The 25653-nt window shown below is 39.0% G+C and overlaps 2 protein-coding genes across 4 annotated transcripts in view; one reads left to right on the top strand and one right to left on the bottom strand.

Moving 5' to 3' along the window:
* The window catches only part of LOC118843905, a 40314-nt gene extending 31510 nt beyond the window's left edge, over positions 1-8804 (bottom strand). For both annotated transcript variants that reach the window (XM_036751690.1, XM_036751691.1), the window contains exon 1: positions 8640-8804. In XM_036751690.1, coding sequence (XP_036607585.1) covers positions 8640-8736 — 97 coding nt within the window. In that variant the 5' untranslated portion in view covers positions 8737-8804. The remainder of the gene's footprint in view (positions 1-8639) is intronic.
* Positions 8805-8876: 72 nt separating this feature from the next.
* The window catches only part of SRP54 (signal recognition particle 54), a 54537-nt gene continuing 37760 nt past the window's right edge, over positions 8877-25653 (top strand). The window contains exons 1-2 of one of the 2 annotated variants that reach the window (XM_036749344.1): positions 8877-9142; positions 25408-25504. In XM_036749344.1, coding sequence (XP_036605239.1) covers positions 25427-25504 — 78 coding nt within the window. In that variant the 5' untranslated portion in view covers positions 8877-9142; positions 25408-25426. Of the gene's footprint in view, positions 9143-9259; positions 9484-25407; positions 25505-25653 lie in introns of those variants that run through there. The other variant, XM_036749343.1, reaches the window with a different exon arrangement.

Raw genomic sequence — 25653 nt, 5'->3', positions numbered from 1 at the left:
CTGCTAAACAGTTGAGAATTTCCTAACAATCCAGATGACTAGGTTCTTTCTGGATCTAAAGGTAAGGAACTACTTGGCATATGCAAGTAAAAGTTTGAATGATTTTAATGAAGATATTTGAGAAAAGACACACCAGGATTAAGTCTCATCAGCCAGTTACAATGGCTTCCAGCATTCCATATATAGAATACAGCAGGCTCATTCAACCAAAAGAACTCTGCACCATTCAGGATAACAGTGAGGGTTAAACACTCCAATTCCCTTTTATCGCCTAGCTCTATCAGTTGCATAAACAAAGAGGTGTCTAGAACATTTATTTCAGTGGTCATTGGTTAGTCTGCATGAGGCCCACGGCTCAGACTGCATACTTCTAGTGCCCACTTATATTAGTTTAATATCTGGTACAGGAAATATTTCTAGGACAACGAGATGGGCTCCTCCCCCTCTTTGTTTTGAATATCCAAATGGAGAGAAACCCATACATACCTGTGTAAAAAGCTTTCCTATTGCCAATAGAATCTGAGTTCTAGCTAAGAGAAGTAAAATAACCCAAAAAGGAACAAGTATCAATAAATCTGTTCCTAGCTAGAGAACATTATTTTTCTCTACAATACAGCATTCAAGCTTTAAGGTAGCCTACTGATGCCATCAAATTATCTACTCTTAAGTTATCCATAACTCATTAAAGATTTTCAAAGATTAAATAATAAGGTAAATAAATAGTTGGCATAAATTATACAAGGAGGCAGTCATGGGTTATGGTCTTGGAGTTGTGAAGAGTTAAATTCAAATACCACTTAAGACATTTGGTAACTGTGTGATACTGTTTAATCTCTCAGCCTGTTTTCTCCTATGTAATATAAGGAAAACAGTATCTATGCCTCATAGGATCAAATGAGTTAATATATGTAAGGTTCTGCAAACCTTAAGCTCTATATAAATGTTAACTATTATTATTTGCTATAATAAGCTTTATAACAATTATGTTATTGTGCTGCACAATTCAATCAGGAGTTGTATTTCTGCATTGTTCAAATTGGCATAAAATACAAAAATATTCTGTTTGGAGAGCCAAATTTGGTCAGTAAAAATAATAATTGGCACATAGAGAACTTTTTAAGTTTGGGAAGTGCTTTACATAGCATTACTTGACTTGAACATCACAATAATCCTTTGAGGCAGGTACTACAGGTATAATTACCCCCTTCTTAGACATGAGGAAAGTAAGGCTCAGAAGGTAAGCGACCTGCCCAAGGCAGGATTCAAATATAACCTATTCTGACTCCTAGCACTGCATTGCCAATAGACCATTACATGATAATAAGAGGCTAATGCAGTGCTCCTACTTCAGAGGAAATAAACAATTTTATAATTTTTAGAGAAGTTGATTTAACAATTGCTGGGGATAAATAAAACCAAATATAGTTGTATTGAGTTAGTTATTACTTATCTATGCTACCTACAGAAGGAAAAGAAGGGGATTTTGATTTTCATGAAGCCTGCTCCTACCCCATCCTTATAATCATCACATTTCTAATATATACCTCCTCTGGGTTTATATCCTCCTCCTACCAGCTTGGACATTAATCTTCCCCAGGGGCCCATACCCACTTTGTTGGAGATCACTCATTTAGATTTCAAAGGGACCTTAAAGGCCATTGAGTCCAAGTCCTCATTTTACAGATAAGGAAACTGAGGCACAGAAAGGCTAAATTAAGGATTTGCCTAGGATTATATAACTACCATACCAGAGTTACCATGAAGTCCTGGAAAGTACAACCACTGCTTACAGAAGGCTGTCTTTTAAGGTGGCCCCTCTTCCACTCCCAATTCCCAATGAAAGCCATTCTGGGATTCTGTCCCCCATCCTTCTCTCCATCTTCCTATTTTCACCATGGGAATTTTATGACATTTTAAATTTTCTTTTTTTTGGAGGGGGGGTATGATTAGCTTTCCTTTCCTCCCCATTTCTTCCCTTCATTGCTCCTACTCAACTATGCCTTCCTCCATTCCAAGTTTGAGAATCTGAGGACACAAAGCTTCCTGCAGTGGGTAAAATTTAGCTGTGACTTGAAGGCAAGGAGGCCAGGAAATGGAGATGAGAAAAAATGTTCCAGGCTTAAGGACAACCACTAAGTTGTCAACCCTGAGTCAACCTGGGGACAGCCCTGAGTAAGGAGATGGAGTGCCCTGTTTGAGGAACAGGAAGCACTGAAATCACAGAGTGGGGGGTGGAAAAGTGGGGTATAAAGTATAAGGCTGGAAAGGTGGGGATGGCAGGTTATGAAGGGCTTTGAATGACAATCAGAGGATTTTATATTTGATTCTGGGAGTGACAGGGAGGCACTGGAGTTTGAGTAGTAGTAGGGTGACAGTCAGACCACTTTAGATCCCTGAGCGCTGAGTAGAGGACAGACTGGAATAGAGAGGGACTTGTGGCAGGCAGATGAAGCAACAAGCTATCGCAATAGTCCAGACATGAGGTGATATGAGTCTTTACCAGGATGGTGGCAGTGTCAGAGCAAAAAAGGGGTAGTACGTGAGAGATATTACAAAGGCCGGGGCGGGGGGGGGGGGTGTGGGCGGAGAACAAGGAGCTAAGGATAATGCCTAGATTGTGAACCTTGGTGAGTGACAAGATAGTGCCTTCAACAGTAACAGGGAAATTTGGAAGGGGGAAGGGTTTGGGAGGAAAAATAATGGGTTCAGTTTTGTGAAAGGAATTGGGTCAGACATGACTGAAATGACTGAACAATGGACAAGTTATATATGCTCTGTTCATCTTATTCATTTTTGCTTTGAGAGGTCTGATTTCTAACCTAATTTCTACTCTAAATTGTTTTTTCCCATAAGTATGCAGACTGAGGATATTGGATTTAGCAGATTAAGGGATTGCTGGCAACTTCTCAAGGAGTTGTTTTAGCAGAGGGATGGGAACTGATGGTACTATGAGAGAACAAGTACTACAAACTACCCAATTTGGAAAGGCAGGATTAAATAAACAGAATATCATGTAACAAAATGGGGTTTGGCACCCCAATCCTTTATGGATCACCATTATGTTTCATCTTTCTCCCCACAAAGGAATAAAAATAAGGGGATTTCTTCCATGAAAAGACATGTTCCAGGGCTTTTTACATTTCTTTAGTTTCTGCTGTCCTGCAAAATACATAAGAACATAGGATTACATTACCTAAAATTTTATCTTCTCAGCTGTTGCTAAGTAATTTGCAGATTAAACACTTAATAAATGAAGTCTGTCTTTACATTTATACCTGTAAAATTTCATCTTATTAGAGTCAGCTCAGTGCTCCTCTTTTTAGAATCTGATTTTGACATCCAGCATGTTATAGTTAACTCCCCCCAGTTTGGTGTCCTCTGAGTATGCTATCTATGCTTTTACCCAGATCATTTATAAAAATGTTAAACAGCATAAGGCCATGAACAGATCCACAGAGTACTGCCCTGGAAACCTCCTGCAATGTTAATACAGAACCACTAATAATAATATCAGCTATCAAAAATAGCTAGCATTTAAAGTGTTCTAAGGTTTATAATAATTATCTCATGATTTTCATAAGCACCCTGCGAGGCATATTATCTCCATTTTAGAGATACGGAAACTGAGGCTAAGAAAAGTGAAGGGACTTGTCCAGGGTCTCCTGACTCCAGGTCCGCTCTCCATCCATAACACCACCTGCTGCCTCTATTAACTTCATCCTTAAAGTCTGGCCAACCAGAAACTGTCACCCTGCATACACTGCTCTAGCCACAAAACCAGGACAAGATACTTTTAGCATTTATTCTGCTAAAATCTAAGTAAATTCTATCTAAGCATTTCTATGGTCTACTAGTTTGGTAACCTTGTTCAAAAAGGAAATAAGGTTAAGTTAGAGTGACTTCATCATGACCAATCCATGGGACTTGGGGGCAGGAGTTCCATGTCTACCCTGCTCCCCACCCCCACTCCCCCATCCTCTTCAATCAGAGGGAAGCAGGAGGGAAAGGAGCATTGGGACTAAGGTGTTTCTGAGCTGCTTTGAAATTATAGGGAGAGTTTCTTGAGACTATGGGGAAGGCCAGGTGAGCATCCAGGTAGAAAATGATGGAATCACTGCTTCCCTTTCTTGACAACTTCTAAGCATTGCTTTAATGATCTGTTCTAGAACTGGGAGATAGTACTTGATATAGAATGAAGTGAGCAAAATCAGGTGAGTAATTTATATGTAAGATGGGGTGCTGACTGAGTCAGGCACCATATTGCAACTTGTATAGTGGTAACAAAAGTGGAGAGGGGAAAACTATGAAAGAGTTGAGAAGTTTGATCAAAGTACAGCATCTCTCCACCAGAAGACCTATTTTGATGAGGTATATTTTCCACCTCCTGATTAAGAGGTGATACACCTTTGGCACCACTATGTAGAAAAAGAGATACATTTTTGGTCATGATCACTATACAAATTCATTTTGCTTGGCTGTCCTTATTTGTTACAAGGGTTTCCTCCCCACCCTCCAGTTTTTAATTGGGAGAGGGAGAAGAAAATTCGGGTAGGAAAGGGTAGGTAGGGGTAATGATGCTCAAAAAAAGCCATTGAAACATTTTTCAAATGCACAAGGGAAAGTAGAGAGAAGTTCAAAAGAGGCACAAACATGCAGGATAGTTTTAAAAGTAACTGGTTTCATTTTCTACCTAATTTTTTAAAGGCAAGCAATAATGAAGGGAGAATTATGTCTTCCAAAGAGAGGTTTAAAAAGGAGATATACCTCTCTTTTTGCATTCTACTCTGAATGTGGAAAAATCCTCATTAGTTTTTTTAAGTTCAGAGTAAAAAAAAGAAATAAAATAATATAATAGACTAAGTAGCAGTACTCTCAAGGGCAGTAGGTGGTAGATGGCAGGGACAGAAAAGGGGGAAGCCCCAGCTCCCCCCAAACCTTGCCCCAAGACAAGGCCAAGATAAGGTATGCATTCATTAGGTTAACTCAAAACAGGACCTTGGTTTCTTAAATGACAGCTCTTTTGACCCATTTATATCAGTCTTCAGAGCCTCTTATTCTTTTCCTCCCATCTGTTACTGCCAGCTCTTCCAATTCTTAAAGACAGAGATTTTTAAAAAACATATATAAAATCTAACCATATAATAACAAAATTGCCCTGCTCTTGATGACCGATTTCTAATTAATTCTAATTAAAATTCTAATTGAACCTAATTTTAATAAATCTAATTGATAGATTATTAAAATAAATGAAAAATAAATTAATAATAAATCTAATTAAGTCTAATTTTCTAATTAATTCTAATTAAAATTCTTATTACTTTTAACTAATAGTTAGCAGTCTGCAGATTCTATCAACCATAACCTGCCTATTTTTCAAAACTTCTAGGCAGTTTTCTTGTACTGTTGTAATATCAATTAAGTTGGGTGTCTCTGATCGAGTCTTATTAGGTGCTAAGCCTATGAGGGCATGAATCCCTCAGGGTCCTAAGGGGAGTTGCTAAGACCAGAGCAAATAGTAAGAGCTTAAGTTTTGGTCACTTTGATGACAGCTAAAGAGTGCATAAAAAGAGAGAACAGAGCTATTTGCTTAGGGCTCTCACTCTTGGAGGTGTGTTGATGTGGAGACTCTGGGCAGCTGTAGTTAAGAGCCCTCCAGCTTGCAAACCTGGATATTCAGACTTCGTTAAACTCTGGTAACTATGCATTGAGATCTGAATCAGACAAGGTCTGTTGATGTTTCTAATTTGTTTGTATTTGCTCTGAAGTTCAGGGTGCTGGCTTTTGCCCCTGAACTAAGTGAATGATGTCTGCATTCTGGATTAAAGTAAGATTGTTAACCCCTTAACGTTGCTTTCCTTAGTAAAGCAGATCAAAAGAACCTGGGTTTGCAGCGTTCTGTGAACTGGTTGCTGTTGGTTTTACACAGCCAGAGCAGCTGCTAGCCGAATGGTTGAAACAACTGTTTCCCTCAGAATGATCTGTTTGGACTTTTTAAATTTATCATGTTTTTCTCAGAGAGCTATAATTCTTAAATACAAGAGCCTTCCTGAGCTCTCCCTTTCTGTTGTTTGTGCATTATGTCTCCTCTTTTCCAGGCTAAACATTTCTAATTCAGTTATTTCATTTCAAGTCCAATTCCTTCATTTCACAGCTAAGTGAATTGAGACCCAGGAAGATTGAGTGACTTGCCTAAGACCACACACTGCAGTTGAAATTTGAATTTCTACCTAGTGGCCTTATTTTCATTTTTCAGATAACAAAGTGAGAGTCAGACAAGCCAAGTGACTTACCCAACTTCCCAACTGGTAAGAACTAGGATCTTGAGTCTCCTCTTTGCTCATACCAAGCGCAGGAATCACCCTTTCTACTATACCCTATATACACAGATTAACCACAAAGGAGGACACTCCAATACGGTAAGAATCTCTGCCCTCCCCACTTCCAACCCCTTCCCCCAGTATCTCTGCTGTTACTCCTAAGTAGGAAACTGAAGTAAACCTTATAGCTTACTGACTTTACAGCTTTATATAGCTACAGTGCCTACCAAGGATGGGGAACCTTCAACCTTTTATTAAGGAGATCTGTTCTGTGAAATTTGGGTTCAGCTAAAGGGCCAAATCTGAAGGCCTAGAGGGCCACATGTGGCCTCTAGCCCCAGGTTCCCCACCCCCGGACTAAGAGTGAGAGCTTGCATATAAAAGGTTATTCTAAATTGGGGGAGAGGGGAGAGTTAAAAAAAAAAACTTTAAAAAGGTTAACATATGACTTAATTTTCTGACACACTGGTGATTTCATAAATCACCTACCCTCTGTAGTAACAGGGAAGACTGGGGCGTGGGGGGAGCAGAAAGGAAGAGAGCATTCAGGGAATAAGGTAATGAGTTTTGGACATATTAAGCTGTCTACTGGACATCCAGTTCATGTCTGAAAGGCAGCTGGAAATGCAAAACTGAAGGTCAGCAGAGACTGGAGAATGAAAGGTATATTTGAGAATCATCAGCATAGGGATGGAGCTGATGAGTTTACCAAGTGAAGTAGTATGGAGGGAGAAGAGGGCCCAGGATAGAACCTTGAGGGACATACACGGTTAGAGGGCAATATCTACAAGAGGATCCAGCAAAGGAGACAGAGAAGGAGCAGTCAAATAGGTAAGAAGTAGGAAAGAATGTTGTTCTAAAAACTTAGGAGGAGAGAGTGATCGACAGTGTCAAAGACTGTGGAGAGGTCTAGGAGGATGAAGACTGAGAAAAGGACTCCGGATTTGGCAACACTACTAACTCTGTAGAAAGCATTTTTGGTGGCCTGATTGTAAGGGAAGAGCAAGAGAAGAGAAAGTGGAGACACCTTTTGTAGACAGCCTTTTCAAGAAGTTTAGCTGTTAAGGGCAGAAGAGATATAGGACAATAGCAGGGACAAAAGGATAAAATAAGAGTTTTTTGAAGATGGGTGAGACATGGGCATGCTTGTAGGCAGCAAGAAATGAGCCAGTAGACTGAGACTGAAAATAAGTGAAAGAGTGGAGATGACAGAAAAGACAATCTGTTGGAGAAAATGGGATGGAATGGGATCGTTTGAACAAGTAGACGTGGTTAGCCTTGGTAAGGAGTAAAGCCACTTCAATCTTCACAGATTGACATCTTGGAGTCCTCTTTGATTCATCCCTCTTTGTCTATCCCTCAGCCCCCTCCCCCCAATCCAATCAATCAAACCTTCACATTGAGGCTGGGCAATTGATTGATAAGTCCCTCTTCTGGATCACTTTTTTTAAAGGAACCCTGGCCATGCTAATTCACTAAATTCTCTGCTCAACTCACTCATCATATTGAACCCCACATGCCCAGCCTTACTAGCTTGTGATCCCAGGCAAGTCATTTAACCTCAGGTTCCTCTCTGTAAAGTGGGGGTAAAGAAGATCCTACTCGGCAGGTTTTTCATAAGGATAAATTGAAATAACACACATAAATAGGTTCCAACCAATTTTTCCAGTTCTATCTCAGGGACCTCTTTCAGTCACACATATGAAAGACATCCTGTCCTATCTTGCACATTAGACTACCGATCATTCCTATTTTGGACCTGCCAGGCACTTTTCTGCCTGGATCTTCAGCACACAACCTCCAGCCAGAGAAAGGTCTCCCTCTTCCCTGCAAGTTATGGTTCAACTTCGGGCCTCGCTTTTATACGAATCTTTTCTTAAGCTCCATTGGTAAAAGTAATCTCTCCTACCTCACCTTCGATTTTTGTGGTCCTCCAGCCTTCTTCTAACACTTTGCCACGCTCTTCACTAAACTCTGTTCCCCCCTCCAGCCAGCACCTCCTCTCCTCTGCACTTATTCCGTGTTCCCATTCCGTGCTCATAATACCATTTTTTTACACTAAGTATCAAGGTGCCGCATTAAGGGTTTACAGAACTGAATACAGACAAAAATAAAGTGGGGGCACAGGAAGCTCGAGGGACTCATCCAAGGGAGTGGGAAAACCTATACACCGAATCCAGGGTATTTTTCCAGAGCTCGGGCTCGGGCCGCGGCCAGCACAGCCCATCTGTCAGCGCCGAGGAGGGCGAGTTGCGCCCGGGGAGCGCCGTCAGGCCCTCGGGGGCGCACTTTATCTCCAACCGCTAGAGCGCGTCCCCTTACTCGTGGTTCGCATCCAGTCTAGAAGCGCAGGAAGGTCCGCAGGAGACACGGCTCCGAGAAGCTCCAACACCGAGCGCCGGGCAGAGGCCAGATCCATCTCGAGACCGGGCTAGGCCGCTAGTCCGCAAGTCTGAGGGAGCGGGGTGGGCGGCGAGAGCGCACGCGGTGAAGCCACAGCAGGAAGAGGCGGGGCCTGGGCGGACGTCACCCCGCCCCCCTCGTCCCCGCCGGAACCCCGCCCCGCAACTTGTAAATTAGGCTTCCCCAAGGTCCCAGAGTCTCCGCCCCGGAGACCTCGGCCACAGCTGGTGCCAACGTGTTAGCTCCGGGACCGGGCCCTAACCCGCCCCTTTTATATTTCTTTCTTTCAGGAGGCTTTGGGGTTTTGCTCATTCGTCGCCTTCAGGGATCCGGTGAACTGCTCGCCGGTCTTCCATTTATACAGAAAAAGTCCGCCATCAACTTTAGAAGCCGGCGGACGATCCGGGATCCCTCCACGGAAGGTAAACATCCCAGCTCTCTTCCACGACTTGCCCCGAACAGGGGGAAAGGAGGGAGAAACAGTGCTGGGCCGGCAGCGGAAGTAAATCCTCTACCGGAAGGGGGGGTGGTGTTACGGTGAGTGATGACGTTCCTTCGTTAGCCGGAAGGTTCCGTAGTGGTTGTTGGGGTTCCAGCTGGTCCAGCCTGAGTGGGCTCTAGTCGCAGGGGCGGAGGGTCTCGTTCCCATATTCGCTGCCAGGAAGCCGGGCACTTGTTGTTCCGTTTCTGCCCGTTCCTCTCTCTTCTTCCCGGGCGGAGCGGGGCGACTTCGGAGGCTGTGGCGTTCACTTTGCCGGTCCAGGTCAGTGTCCGTTCTCCTCGTTCCTCTGTCCACTGAAGGGAGGCCTGGGCAAACGAAGGGTGCCCAGCGTCCACCAACCTGGCCTGGAATCAGAGACGCTGTGGAGGATGGAAGTATTGAAGCTGGAACTCAGCATCAATCTGTCATTCACCTAACAAGCATTTATTAAGCATCCACTGCGTGTCAGGTACTGGGCTAGGCATTGGCAGTAGAGAGGTATAAACTGAAACAGTCCCTGCCCTTAAGGAGTTTAGAGTTCCAGAGGGCTAGAGAAGGAGTGTAACTACACAACGTCTGTTGAAAACTTTGTGTGTGTATGTATATATACACATATACGTATGTACACAGACGTATTTTTATATATGTTATTGTAACTTTCAGGAGGAAGACACGTCTAATGTAGAGTGACATAAGGATTGTCACAGGAGTGGAACTGACATGGATAGATAGGAGGAAAGGGAGATTGTTAAGGGAGCTTTGGTCTGGGCAGCCAATGACTTGGAATCACAGGGATTCTGGATGTAGAATAGTAAGTAGGTTGTCATTTTCTTCTGGTGCCCTAGGCACCAGACCTGCTTCAGCTTCACATCTCATTTAGCCATGCCCCTTGGCTCTCTCACCTTCTGCTTGCTAATATGTTTTCCTCCGAGCTCCCCAGAACAAAATTCCCTTAGTCTTGTCTTCCTTTTGTGTGTTGTGTTCTCATGTTAGAATATAAGTTCCTTGAAACCAAAGCGTGTCCATTTTTTTAAAAAGTCTTTGTATTTACAGTGCCTGGTGCATAGTGAATGCTTAATAAATTCTTTCATTCACGGTCACTCAAAGGAGATTAACAATCATTCAGATATTCAATAAGCATTTATTAAGGACCTACTAGGCCCTAAGGGTACAAGGACAAAAAAAGGATCCTCCTGCCCTCATAAGTTGCTTACATTTAATAGGTAGAAATGATCTGTACTTTGGGGAGTTTCAGAAACACAAGTTACTGTGAGAAAAGCCTCTTGTAGGAGCCTTGAAGGAAGACAGGGATTCCAAGAGGTAGAGGTGAGAAGGGAGATCATTGCAGGTATAGGGGACAGACTCTGCAAAGTCAGAAGAGACAGGAGATGGAATATGACAAGCAGCCAGTAGGGTAGTTTGGACGGAATACAGGAAGAATTTGTGTGAAATCAGTTGAGAAAAATGGGAAAAAACTTTTTAAAAAAGTTTGTTTGATTTTTTGCATCACACACATCCCTTCTTCTCTTTTCAGAGAGCCAAATGGCTCTTATGTAGCTTTTATATAACAATAAATTTAAATTTTTTTTTAAATGTCAGCAAAATTAACCACATAAAAAATCTGACATATAGAGGAGGACCCATAGTTTTCCACCTTTGCAAAGGTTGGTCATTATTTCACATCATTCAGCTTTGATTGTTATTGTAGTCATAGTGTGTAATAGTTTCCTGGTCTGTCTGCCTCAGTTTGCATCAGTCTTTCCATGCTTCTCTATTTTATAGTCACCATTTCTTATTAGCATAGTAATATTCTGTTACTTTGATTATACCACATTGATATACCACAGTCTGCTTAGCCATTTCCCACTTGAAGGGCTTCTACTTTATTTCTAATTCTTTCATACTACAGAAACTGCTGCTATACTTTGGTGTATATGGATAGGACCTTGCTTTTTGTTGTTGACCTCCTTGGGGTATAGTGGGATCTGGGTCAAAAGGTATGGCACTGTAGTCACTTTCTTCACATAATTCCATATTACTTTCCAGAATATTGTAGTAATTCATAGCTCCACCAAAAGTGTGTTACTATATTACTTCCCACCTTTTGTCATCCTTGACAATTTGGATGTGAGGTGAAATCTCAGAGTTATTTTGATTTCATTTATCTTAGTAGTTATTCTGAGCAGTTTTATGTTTGGTTGTTAGTAGTTTGCTTTTCATTTGAGAACTGTTCATATCCTTTGTACAGTTATCCACTGGGGAATAGTTCTTATTGATTTTAGTTTCCTAAATATCCTGAATATCTGATCTTTACCAAAGGTGATTGATGCCTGGTTATGTTAATTTTGTTTTTTTCAGAAGCTTTAAAATTTTATACATTTGAAATAAGCCATTTCATCCTTTGTGATTGCTCTTGTCCCTTATTTAGTTAATACCTCTCCCTCTAGCTATAGCTGGCAAAGGTACATTATCTGTTTTTCTTCCTCATTTTTTTTCTATAGTGACCTTTAATATTTAGATCATGTATCTATTTCAGGATTATTATATTACATGGTACATAAGATATTTACACCTAATTTCTGCTGAATTGCTTTCTAATTTTTTCAACAATATTTGTCAGATAGGAAAGTCTTATGAAGTATGTAAAATAGCGCTCAGATGACTTTATAGTTTAGGGGCATTGAGCCACTGAAGATTCTTGAATATGGCATGTTATATTCAGACTCCTGTTTTAAGAATATCAATTTTGACAGCCTTGGGGAGGATAGATTAGAGAGGAGGGTAGCTGGAATCAGGGGCTGTTGCTATAGTCTAGGTAAGAGGTGATAAAGGTCCAATTTAGGGTGGTAGCTATGTGGCTGGAGAGGAGACGTGTAATCCTTAGAATTCTTCAAAACTCAACTTAAGCCCCACTTTTTAAATTCCCCCAACAGCTAGTGACATCCTCCTCTCAAATTAACCTATGATTATTTAATATACGCACCTATGTACATGCCTTTTTTTTTAAGTTTTCCTTGCCTGGTTTTTTGTCAGTATTTTTTTCTTCTTTATTACTGAAACTTAAATACACAAAAAAGAAACATAAACTTAAATATTGAAACTTAAATACAAAATAAGAAAAGAAAAAAAGCATGTCATGTGCACAGCAGAATGTAAGAGAGGATTCAAAATATGTACCAATAAATTTCCATTTCAAGAAAGCCCATATAATAAGTACTATGTGTTGTATTGAGAGCTGTCCATCTTTTCTTTGTTTCCTTGTAAGTTTTCTCTTGTTCTCTGCTGTGCATTTTTTACTTTCTTCATTTTTTCCCCCTCCTCCTCCTCCTCTTCCTCCTCTTCCTCCACCCCAAGGCTACAACATATACCTAAACACATACATACATACATACATACATACATACATATATACATACACACATACACACATACACATATACCTTCCCTAACAAATCCTACTTAGGATATTTGTTTGGTGCATATCTCGTTTCCTATCCCTGTAACTCCTCTACTTGACCTCTACCACCTCGCCCTCCAATTAACCTACCCCCCCCCCACCCAGGATCTCTCCCTTATCTTCCCATTCCCATAAATCTAAAGACTTTCATACCCCGCTTTGACCTATTCTCTCACCCTCCCATCTAGAGATCCCTCCCTTATCCTCTCCCCCTCCCTGTTTCCTTGGTTTTTTATTTATTTCTGAATTGAGAAGACTTTTACACTCTTCTAGATATATATGTATTGTTCCCTCTTGAATCTATTCCTGTTGTAAGCAGGTTTCCAGAACTAACAGCCCTCCTCTCCCACCTAATTCCTCAGTGTCAGTTCTTTCTCACCTCATTTGTATAAGATAATTACAGTTTTTATTTGTTCCTAGAGTCCCAGGGGTGGGGAACCTGCAGCCTCAAGGCCACAGGTTGGCCCTGTAGGTCCTCAAGTGCAGCCCTTTGACTGAATCCAAACTTCACCAAACAAATCCCCTGAATAAAAGGATTTATTCTGTATAACTTGGACTCAGTTAAAAGGCTGCACCCAAGGACCAAGAAGGCCACAGGTTCCCCACTCCTGTCCCAGACGGTTTTACTTTTTGAAATCATATCATACAGAGGTCTATCCCAATCTCTCTTATGAATTACCCAGTTACTAAAAACAATTTAAGACATATGTTTTACATTTTACATATATAAAAGGTAAAGTCTGTCCTTATTGAGTCCCATGTAACTAGTCTTTGGTATGTACCTTATATTTCTCTTGGCTCTTGTATGTCAAATTTTCTGTTAAGTTTAGGTTTGTTTGTTTTATTTTAACAAAATCCTGAAAGTCTGACAGTTCATTAAATGTCCATTTTTTTTCATTCAGGATTATGCTTAGCTTTGCTGGGTATGATATTTTTGGCCAGAACCGCAGTTCTTTTGCTCTTTGATATATAGTGTTCTAAGACCTGCAGTCTTTTAGTGTCTCTACTGCCAGGTATATGTGATTCTAATTGTGGCACTACCATATTTAAATCGGTTTTTTTTTTCTTGCTGCTTGTAATATTTTATCCTTGAGCTGGGGGTTTTGGAACTTGACTAAAATGTTCCTGTGGGTTTTCCCTGTAGGATCTCTTTGAGGTAGTGATTGTTGAATTTTTTTCTATCTTACTTGCCCCTCTTGTTGTGATGCTTCAGGACAATTTTTCTTTAATTATTTCTTGTATCATTATATCAAGATTCTTTTTTTGATCATAGCTTTCAGATAGTCCAATTATTCTTATGTTTTCTCTTCTTGATCTGTTCTCCAGATCATTTATTTTTCTTATGAGATGTTTCACATTCTCTTCTATTTTTTCATTCTTTATATTTTGTTTTATTATTTCTTGATCTCTTATAACTTCACTGACTTCCCTTTCTCAGTTTTGATTTTCAAGGAGTTATTTTCTTCCAATCCAGTCCCACTCATTTTACAGATGAGGAGCCTGAGGCTAAGAGAGGTTAAGTGACGTGCCCAGCATCACACAGCTAGCAAGCATCTGAGACAGAATTTGAATGCAAGTCTTTATGATTTCAGCTCCAGCACTTTAAGCACTACTACCCAGTGCAGCTTCACCAGTAGGAAAGACAGTGGTCTAAGTTGAGGCAAGAAGGAAAAGGGGAAGTGGGGAGAGAGATGAGGCTCTTGCCCCAACAAACTGAACCAAACACAGCCACCAAACTGGAATTATGTGGAAGATTTATGTTATTTTTTTTTTTTTAGTAAGACAGCAGTGAGTCAAAATATATAACCTGAGACTTATTTTCTTTAAAAATCTTTAAAAAGGAAGGGGTCATAACTAGATTATTGCTAAAGCCCCTTCTAACTTTTAACCTATATGCTTCTAAATTTTGAAAAAGAACTTTTTTTTTTCAGAAGCAAAAAGTATTTTCAGCCTACAGACCATCTGCAGCAAGTGTTTTTAAAGCTTTTTTTTTTTTTATATCAGGGCCCCCTTTGGCAGTCTAGTGAAATCTCTGGACCCCTTCTGAGAGTAATTTTTCAAAAATTATTATTAGCATTAAGTTACTTATTTATAACATTTATTTTTAAAAAATGTTTTGAATTTCAAATTCCCTCCCTCCCACCACCCTCCAACCTCTTAAGATGGCACACCATATGAGTTATACATGGGAAGTCATCCAAAACATATTTCCATATTAGCCATGCTGCAAATAAATAAAAAGATAGCTAGGTAAGAGATAAATAAGAAAGCAAGAAACATTAAAAAGTGAAAAAAGTATGCTTTAATAAGTCCTGTCTCTGAAGGTAGATAGAATTTTTCATCATGAGTCCTTCAGAATTGTCTTGGATCATCATATTGATCAGAGTAAAGTCTTTCCCATTTGATCATTATTACAATATTGCAGTTACTATGTATAGTATTTTCCTGGTTCTGCTCACTGCACTTTGCCTCAGTTTATGTAGGTCTTCTCAGATTATTCTAAAACCATCCTGCTTATCATTTATTACAATACAATAGTATTCTGTCACAATTATATACCCCAACTCATTCAGCCCCATTGATAGGCATCTCCTCAGTTTCCAGTTCTTTGCCTACACACAAATAGAACTGCTATAGATTTTTGTACATATAGGTCCTTTTCCCTTTGATTTCTTTGGGGTATAGCAGAGTAATGTTTTTAAACAAAATATATTGGATTACAAAAACAACCAATTATATTGAAATACAGATATTAAAATATTAAATTCATAGGCCCCAGGATAAGAACCCCTGATTACAGGGACATGTGAGGTAACTAGGAGAGAGCAGTGACACAAAAGTCAAGAGAGAACAGAATATCCAGGAGGAGGCAGTATCAGAAGCTAAAGAGAGACTAAGCAGAATTAAGTCTGAGAAAAATATTTTCATATTTAGCAATTAGGGGATTTTTAGTTTTCGTAGGATCTTAGGGCCAAAGATTCTAGAACTGAAAGAGACCTCAAGTATCTTTAATTTGAACACTTTTCATTGAACTCTTTTCATTTTATAGATGAGGAAACTAGAGGCCCAAGGGGATTAAATGTCCCACCCAAGTTCACGTAGTAAAAATTGTGATTGAATTTGAGCCCAGCTTCTTTGACTCCAGAGCCAGTGCTCAGTAGACATTTTTTAATGGTATGGTAGACACTGGGGATACAGACAAAAATGGTATACTGCCCACCTTCAAGAGGCTTACACTCTACTGGGCATAAACCATGGTAACCTTGGAGCAAATAATTTCACTTGAGTGAAGTTTGGAAGCTAGACATAAGTGGATGGTGAAGAAATTGGAAGCAATGAGTTTTAAGATGGCTTTTGCTAGAAGTTTGACTGTTAAGAAGAAGAGGGCTATATATAGGAGGATAGCTTCAGGGGATGACAGGCTTGAATTAAAGTTTTTTTTTTTCATTTTTTTTTAAGGATGAGAGAGGGGAGGGAGCACGGAAAAACTTGTTCCTGTTTGTATGCAATATATAAAGAAAGATGGAAGATTAAATGATGGAAGAGGCAAGTTCTTGGACTAGATATTAAAGGCACAAGTAAAAGGGTTGGCATCATTGAAGAGAAGGGCCACTACCTCTTTGTCTGAAGTGGGACATGTAAAAAAGTAAAGGAAAAAACAATGGGGGATGATGTCAAGAGGTTTTAAGGTAAATGGGGGGAAGGAGCTTAAAGCCAGTCCCCTCTTTTCTTTATAAAGTAGTGGGACAAGGTTCTCTGCTGAGAGAGAGGAGGTAGGAGAGGGTGTAGGAGATGTGTGGAACAACCAGTGGGAGGAGGGCAAAACTGAGTCAATTTAGAAAGAATAAAAAGATGCCATGCAGCTTTCATGACCCATAGGGATTAGATTTGATGAGATGAATTTGCAGTGGATCCAAACTTTGCCTTTTCTACTTCCACAACATTTTTCTCATCTGACCCCTTTCCCTTTCCCTTTCGGTCTGTTAACACAGCCACCACTTAGTTCAGTCCCTCATCACCTCTCACCTAGATTACTGGAATGGTCTCCAACTTGATTTCCTTACCTTGTCTTTTTCTACTCCAAGCTATCCATTACACAGCTCCCAAACTGATTTTCCTCAATCACAGATCTGACCACGTCATCACACATTTAGTAAACTCTAGTGGATCCCTGTCCTAACCTATCTTTCCAACCTCATTGGATATTACTTTCCTTCCCACACTCTGCTATCCAACCAAACTCTACTTCTGTCTGTTCCTCATAACCCTCTACACAAAATCCTTGTAAGAGATATACCATCAAGCAAAATGCATTCCAACATTGAGCATGTCCAAAAATATTAGTTTCATTCTTTATCTTTAACTCTGTGTCAGATGGTAGTTGTCCTTTGCATTGATCAAAGTATGTAAGAGTTTCAAAGTTTGTCTTTACAGTGTTGCTGTTATTGTATAAATTGTTCTCCTGGTTCAGCTTACTTTACTCTGCATCAATTCATGCCCTTCTCCCCAGGTTTTTCTAAAATGATCTCTTTCAAGAGAGGCTACTAGCAGTTGGAGTGAGATCAGGAAAAGCTACGTATAGAGGGACAGTGGTACTTGAGCTATTTATCTTGAAGGAGGAGTGGGATTCTATAATGTGGAAGAGAGGAGGGAATACGCTTTTCAGGCATGAGACACTATTGAGTGTGAAAAGAAATAAATGAGAGGTGCTGCATCTTGTTTGAGGAATGGAGGGAAGACCAATTTGGCTGGATTGTATAGTAAACAGTAAGGCTGGAGCAATAATAGATTACATCCAGGTTCAAAAGGGATTTAAAAAACCGAAGTTTCTGTTTTATTCTAGAGGCAATAGAGGGTCAGTGGAATTGTTTCAGTATAGGAGTGACATGGTCAGATCTGCTCATTAGGAAATCGCTTTGGCAGCTGTGTGGGGCATAGCCTGGAGTAGGGAGAAATTTGAGGCAGAGAGACCAAATTTGGAGTTTCTCGCAGTAATCTAGGAGAGAAGAGTCGAGGAAAGGAGTCTCTCAAAAAGAAGTTGCATTTGCATTTATAGCGTGCCATAAATAATAATAACAAGAATAAGAGTAACCACGGTAACAACATAGATTTGATCCATCACAGTATCAACTTAGACAGGTGGACATTCCTATATTAATAGCATTGAAACCATGACATGGATTGCAGTAGTCAGAATAAGACAGTGAGTGACTCATGAAAAGAAAGACCACCCAAGACTCCTTTAGAACATAGAATGATATGTTTATGACATGATTTCTAAGACAGCTAATAGTGGTGTCACAAACAGCATTGTGACAAGGTAACTAGAGAATAAATTTATCTCTGCCATATACTTGGAAGCAGAGTAGTTACGTGAACAATGATAGTTTAGTAATAGAGTTGGACAAGTAACAATGTTTCACTCATTTTCTGTGAAGTAACCACTCTTTCAAGTATTTTAACTTCGCAGTAAGTAGATCCTTCTAAACTGTGTGACCTTTGGGCAACTTAGTTAACCTCTCCAGGCCTCAGTATCCTCATCTTTAAAATGATGGGGTTGGATTGGACCAATAAGCTCCCTTTCCAAGTCTAAGTCTATGAACCTCGTATTTGGAATGAATTCAGTTGTGTATGCTTGCTTTGTCTTTGTATCCCCAACTCCTAACGCAGTGTCTGGTACGTAGAAAGTATTTTAGAAAATGTTGGGTTCCAAGGCAAAATATGGACTTTCAATAAAATAGAGGACTTTCAAGCTTTCTCAGTGAAAAGACCAGAGCTGAATAGAAAATTTGACTTTCAAACACAAGAATCAAGAGAAGCAATGAAAAGGTAAACAAGAAAGAGAAATCACAAGGGACTTACTAAAGTTCAACTGTTTTGTTCACATTCCTACATGGAAAGACGATGTGTATAATTTATGAGACCTCAGTATTAGGGTAGCTGAAGGGAATATGCATATATGTGTGTGTGTGTGTGTGTGTGTGTGTGTGTATAGACAGAGGGCACAGGATGAGTTGAATATGAAGGGATGATACCTAAAAAAATAAAATCAAATTAAGGGATGAGAGAGGAATATATTGAGAGAGGGAGAAAGGGAGAGATAGAATGGGGTGAATTATCTCGCATAAAAGTGGCAAGAAAAAGTGGTTCTGTAGGAAGGGAAGAGGGTGCAGGTGAGGGGAAATGAGTGAATCTTGCTCTCATCGGATTTGACCTGAGGTGGGAATACCATACACACTCAATTGGGTATCTTACCCCACAGGAAAGAAGGAGGAAGAAGATAAAAAAGGGGGGGATGATAGAAGGGAGGGCAGACAGGGGGAGGAGGCAATCAAAAACAAACACTTGAAAAGGGACAGGGTCAAGGGATAAACTTCAGTAAAGGGGGATAGGTTAGGAAGGAGCAAAATATAGTTAGTCTTTCACAACATGAGTATTGTGGAAGGGTTTTACATAATGATCCGTATGTGGCCTATGTTGAATTGCTTGCCTTCTTAGGGAGGGTGGTTGGGGAGGGAAGAGGGGAGAGAATTTGGAACTCAAAGTTTTAAAAACAGACGTTCAAAAACAAAAAAGAAAAGTTTTTGCATGCAACTAGGAAATAAGATACACAGGCAATGGGGCGTAGAAATTTATCTTGCCCTTCAAGAAAGTAAGGGAAAAGGGGATGGGAGAGGAGTGGGGTGACAGAAGGAAGGGCTGACTGGGGAACGGGACAGCCAGAATATATGCCATCTTGAAGTGGGCAGGAGGGTAGAAATGGGGAGAAAATTTGTAATTCAAACTCTTGTGAAAATCAATGCTGAAAACTAAATATTAAATAAATGAAAAAAATTTTTCAGAAAAAAAAGAAAAAATGTCTTTTATATCTTTTTAAATGCCTCTTTTCTTGTCCTGATTATTTTAATCATTCTCTCCCAGAGGTGCTTTTTATTTTCTTTCCTCTATGTTTTTCTTTATTCTTTTTTACTCTACTGGAATATTTTTTTCTCTTTTACCTTAAGAGGGCGAATTTCAGAAAGATTTCAAAAAAAATCTCGTTTAGAATCAACTAAAAAAAAAAGCCCTAAGAACATAAATTGTTTGAGACAAAACATCACTATTTGATACGAATTGCTGGGAAAACTGGAAATTAGGTTTAGACCTACATCTTAAGACAATAATACACTACTGCAATAAGCTCAGATGATAATAGTAGACAATAACAAGTAACCTGAATATTAAAGATTAAAGTATAAGAGAAAAAGGAGAAGAGTATATCAAAATATCCAGTTAACTTTTTATAGCAGTGGATAGAAGAATTCTTAACCGAACAGATAATAGAGGCAATCAGAAAAATAATTTTGATTACATGAAATTGAAAAGCCTTTGCACAAGAAAATTAACACAACTAGGATAAAGAAGTCGATTGGGGGAAAATAGCCTTTGCATCAAAAATTCTGATAAGCATCTGATAGGGACCAATTGGATCTGTGATTTCATTGTTATGTGAAATTCTAGGATGAAGAACCTTCCTATACTACCTTCTCTGCAACATAGATCCACAATATTTAAGAAATTAACATTAAAAGTTGTTACCCGATGGATAAGTGGTCAAAGGATATGAACAGATAGTTCTCAAAAGAACTGTAAAGTATTAGCAACCTTCTGGAAGATTGCTTCAAATAATTACTAATAGGAGAAATTCATATAAAAACAACTTTGAGGATTTGCTTTGTCCATCCCCCCCGCCCCCAGCCGCCCAGTAGTCAAAGATGAGAAAAGGTGGGGATAGCATTGAAAAGACTGTGGCAGAAGGGAACATACTAATAATTTGGTGAAGCTATGAATTGATCCAACCATTTTGGAAAACAATTTGAAATTGTGCAAAGAAAATGACTGTAGGAAGTCAGTGGCCAAAAAAGGTCCCATCTATATACAATACATCAAAGTATTAATATTAACACTTTTGCTATAGCAAAGAACTAGAAACAAAATTGAAGTTCATTATTTGAGAAATGTCTAAACATATTGTGGTACATGATGTAATCAAATATTGTATTAAGAAATGATGATTATGCATAATAACATAAGACACATGAACTGATGCAGAGTGAAGGAGAACCAGAAAAAAAGAATACACACTGAACACAATATTGTAAATTGAAATATCAATACATCAATTAAAATTGAATACTATGAAACAGTGAAGGCCAGGCTTGACACCAAAGAAGAGATAGGTGAAATTATCTTCCTGCTTTATTTGCAGAGACTGAATGTGGTTCATTACTGCCAGGGTTAGTTTTGTCCAATTTATCTTTTTCTTTGTTATAAGGACTGGCTCTCTGTGATGGTAAAGAGATGCAATGGGAAATAACAGGCAAAGTAATATCAAAGAATGTCAAGAATTTATTTTTAAAAAAAACATCTCCACAGGCAAAAACAAAGAGACATAAGCATGATTTCTAAAGAAACAAAAACTTGTTTCATAGTGGTCTTGTCCACTGCTCACTGACTGCTAATTTCCCTTTTAAAATTAGCCCAGTATGAAATCACTTCTTATCTCATTAGAGGAGCAATAAGGTTGTTTTTTCCTCCTCTAAAGGGTAATTTAAAATCAGACTGAGCTCAAAGAGACCTTTCAATGTCTCCAGATTTGGTAGGTATAGATAGTATATCTAGTTGGCAGACAGAATAAGTAAGGGAATACATCTCTTACATTTTTGTTGGTTAGATGTATTTATAGTTAGTCTGTATAAGGCATTGCACTGGAAACTAGGAGAACTGGGGCTAGAAACCAGGTCTTCTGATTTCCTAGCCAGGACTTTTCTACAACACCAGGCTTCCCTTTAAACCCTGAGATCTATGTCTTTTGTCTTTGTGTTCGAAGCCACAGGGTTGTTTTCTCTGTGACTTTTCTCTAAGGAAGGAGACCTCAGAGCACTGTCAGGAGCCTTATCCTCTGGTGCCTTACTTCCATGTACTGTACTTGGGAAATGGAACAATGATAATACTGCCGCTGTTTAGAATGTTATATTTTGTCATCAGTCTTTTCAGAATTTTTCATGTTTGTTTCATCCTTACAGAATATGAGGGAGTATGACAGACAATAGGAAGGGACCTAGCTTCTGGTTTTGATTGCTTTGCAGCTAACTTGTATGAACTTGGGCAATCCATTCCTCTTCTTTGGGCTTTCAGCTTGCCCATCGGTGTAATGAAGGATTTGTACCTCATTTTTATAGATGTTTTAAAATCCTTTTTTCAACTCACAGTTTACCTTCATAGATATTATAATAATCTCCATTTAATAATTTAAGCCCAGGAAATCTGACAAAATCTTACTTAACTAGTGACATACCTGGGACTTGGGAGAGCAAGATCTTTCTCTTAAGATGATTAGCAAAAACAAAACAAAACAGGAAGGTCCTGGGCCAGGGAAGCTAACAAGTAAGAGTCAATAGCAGTGTCTTGCTGGGCCACTGTTTCTACTTGGGCAAGTGTGTGTATATGTGTTGAGGAAGAATTTCTGAGGAACTAGGAAAGAGTTGACTATTAGATAAGTTACCATTAACCTCGAAAGACTAGAATTTTAAAATTGCTTGAAAGCCGGAGGTACATCAGTTTTCAAAATGCTTTTTCATTTTTGTTCATACAGCGAAGAAAAGAGAGTGGGATGAAAATTTTTACTTCAGAGTAAAATTATATATGTAATTATTAATATCATATAAAATTCTGTTGTACTAATTTTATGTTACAGTATAGTAATATGATATATGTACATATGTGTGTATATATATACATACATAGCAATAAACATATCTATAAATATATATGTATGTCAGGGCCCACAGTGCGATTTTATGCGGCCTGTCTGTGGGTTTTAATTTTCACGAGTGAAAAAATAAAATAATAACTTGCGTGGAGTGCATATTAGATTTTTTAATTCCATCACTAATGTTGATGTTAATTTTCTTTGGTGTTTTTAAGCAGTATTACAGACGGAGTATGTCACACAGAATTTTCAATCAATCTGAGGGATGCGTTCCGTCTGTATGATGCAGACTACTCAGTATGCACCTACCTTTATACTGTTGTGTTGTCGCTTTGTTGTTTTGTGTTTGCTTTCACGCTTCATGCCTTTGCCTGTCATACTGATGACGTGGGTTCCCCCACTTTCTATTAGTGTACTGTATTTTTTATTCTGGATGCAGTCCTTGAATAATTATTTTATTTTAATGCGGCCCTAAGATAATCTAAGGTTGGACAGCCCTGATAAATATTGTGTTATTTGATTCACTTGTGTTTTCTGGTGCTATAGAGGAGAGTGTAGTAGATAGAGACCATGCTCAGTGAGTTGGGAAGGATTTGAGGAGGAAGGAACTGCAGATGAAAATAAGAGTTTAAAATTGACAAAAGATGAATATTTCAGATAAACTTAACAGCAGTAGATATCAGGTGTAGGATGACTGTTTTCTTGACCAAGCACCTGGTACTGTGCTGAGTGCTGAGATACAAACATGAGAAAAAAAGACAGTCCCTGCTCTCAAGACAACACAAAAGACATTTGAAAAGGGTGGGTAGGGAAAGGGAAGTGGAGTTAGGTGGGTGGGTGTGATGCAGGGGGCGTGATGCCTTCCAGAGTAGAGCAGCCCTATGGGAAATGAAGAAATGGCTAGCCTGGGGCCAGTAGGTGAAGGGTAGGAAGCAGTTCACTTGTTTCAGTCATATCCAGTTCATATTGGGAAGGTAGGGGGTCCTTAAGTGGAGTTTTGAGAAGGAGCTCTTCAATCCACTTCCCATTCAGAGGGGTCCCAAGGTAAAGGGTACTGCTGAGGTATGAGTACCATGGCTGATTTGATCTTGAAGGATGATGATGTTTCTCCGGGCATGATGAAGTACAAAGTAGTGCAACCAGGTGGGAAAAAAGAAACTGTCACGACTCAAAAGACTAACAAAGTATGGATGAAGGGAGAATATTCCTGTAAATGGAGTACCAGAGACACCTGTGACTTCCTTTTCTTATCTTCTTAACTGGAAACTATTTCATTTGCTTACCTTCTCAAAGAAGGGGGTGGAGAAGGTAGGAAAGAATTTGGAACTCAGTTTTAAAAAAGAATTGTTTTTACATGTTAGGGGAAAATAAAATACTAGGTTAAAAAAAAATAAAAGAATTGTAAAGTGAAGCCTCCAGTATTTCTTTGATCTTAATGGCTAGCAGTATTCCACTAGACCTAATTCTAGATAGACTCTTAATTGCTCTTCCCTCACTCACTAGTTAATCTCCTAGAGCTACGAAGCTCTGTCAGATGCAAAATGGTGAAAGAAAAAGCAAGGAAGGTTTTGATTAGAATTGAAAAAGGCTAGAGAAAAATTGATAGTACTTGACTTCTCATCTACTTGATATAGTTTAGGCACAGTAAACTTTTGTTTCATTTGCTTTGAAAAGTGCCCAGATATGATCTTCATAGTAGTGGATAAGTGAGTGTAGATGTCTCAGGATGTTGTTTTGATGTGTGAAGGGAAACGCAGGCCTACATTTAGTTTCTACAAAAATATGGACCAAAGTTATGTGAATTTTCTGAAGCCAGCAAGGAAGTGCTTCAATCAGTCATTAATGAAGTGATCTAATGGTAGATCCTAGAAACATTAATAACTGTCTGCTCTAAATTGTAGCTTATCATTTTTAGATCAAATATAACAGATTGAGTGTGTTATTCAAATAAGATTTGACTATAAATGAAGGCAAAATGTAAATCCTACCCTTCGGGAGAAAAAAATCAAATAAAAGGCCTTTCTTAGTATATAAACTACAGTGTATGAGCAGCAACCTCAAAACTTCCTTCCTTGTCAGTGATGCTAAAAGTAAATAAAGAATTGTCAACATGGTGAGTTAACAGAAAGACTATGAGCTAACAAGGCATTCACCATCAATCGTCACATATAATAAATGCTGTGGATGATCTTTTTTTAATGGAGTTAGCTGTGTGCTTTTTTGCTAGGTTTTTTTTTGAATGTGGCTTTTCCAACAGTGGCAAGTAAAATCTAGAATAAATACTTTCTTGGTGTGATAGGATAAATATATCTTCTGTTCCAGAACCTATTTTTAGTATCTCTTTTTTGCAAGGTATAACAAAGAGATTCTTGATTAGGACCTATAATTTCCTTAATGCTTAATTTTTTTCCTTCTCTAAGTAGTCTCTTCAAAATCATAGTATCATAGATTTAGAGCTAGAAAGGACTTTAACTACCATCAAGTCCCATTTCCTTATTTTACAGGAATTTAATTAAGGTCAAGGAGGAAATTAAGGTCAAGAAGAGGTTAAGTATCTTGCATGGGGTCTTACAGCCAATAATATCTGAAGTGGTATGTAGACCCAGGGCTTCCTGACTCCAAGTCTAGCACTGTATCCCCTGTAGTAAGCTGCCTTTCCAAAATAAAATCTATTGCAAGTGACAAAACCAGTCTCACCAAATCCAGTTTTTATAATTATTGAAAATTGGCTAGAAAATCCAAATTTGGGGCAGCTAGGTGGCACAGTGAGTAGAGCACTGACCCTGGAGTCAGGAGGACCTGAGTTCAAATCAGGCCTCATTCACTTGACACACTTACTAGCTGTGTGACCTTGGGCAAGTCACTTAACCCCAATTGCCTTGCCTTCCCCCCTCCAAAAAAAAAAAGAAAATCCAAATTCAAATTGTTTGTATTATGATACTTCTTGCTTCAAGTTTTTCTTTTTAATGTTTTTTGTTTTTGTTTGTTGCTTTTTAAGGTTGTATTAAACTGCCAAGATGGTGTTAGCAGATCTCGGAAGAAAAATAACCTCAGCACTACGATCATTGAGCAATGCCACCATTATCAATGAAGAGGTATGTTATTGGTTATGACACAAAATTTTATAGTGGTGTCAAAATCAAATAGAAATAAGGGGCTGCTAAACCATAGTAAGGATCCCTGTAGACCACATATTGACTTAAAAAACCATATATTAACATTACCTATGTTTTATTGCATTTTT

Source organism: Trichosurus vulpecula, chromosome 3 (genome assembly GCF_011100635.1).
Source record: "Trichosurus vulpecula isolate mTriVul1 chromosome 3, mTriVul1.pri, whole genome shotgun sequence".
In the NCBI taxonomy this organism is placed as follows: Eukaryota; Metazoa; Chordata; class Mammalia; order Diprotodontia; family Phalangeridae; genus Trichosurus; species Trichosurus vulpecula.
The sequence above is the reverse complement of the archived record's forward strand: the minus strand, read 5'-3'. Positions and strand labels throughout refer to the sequence as shown.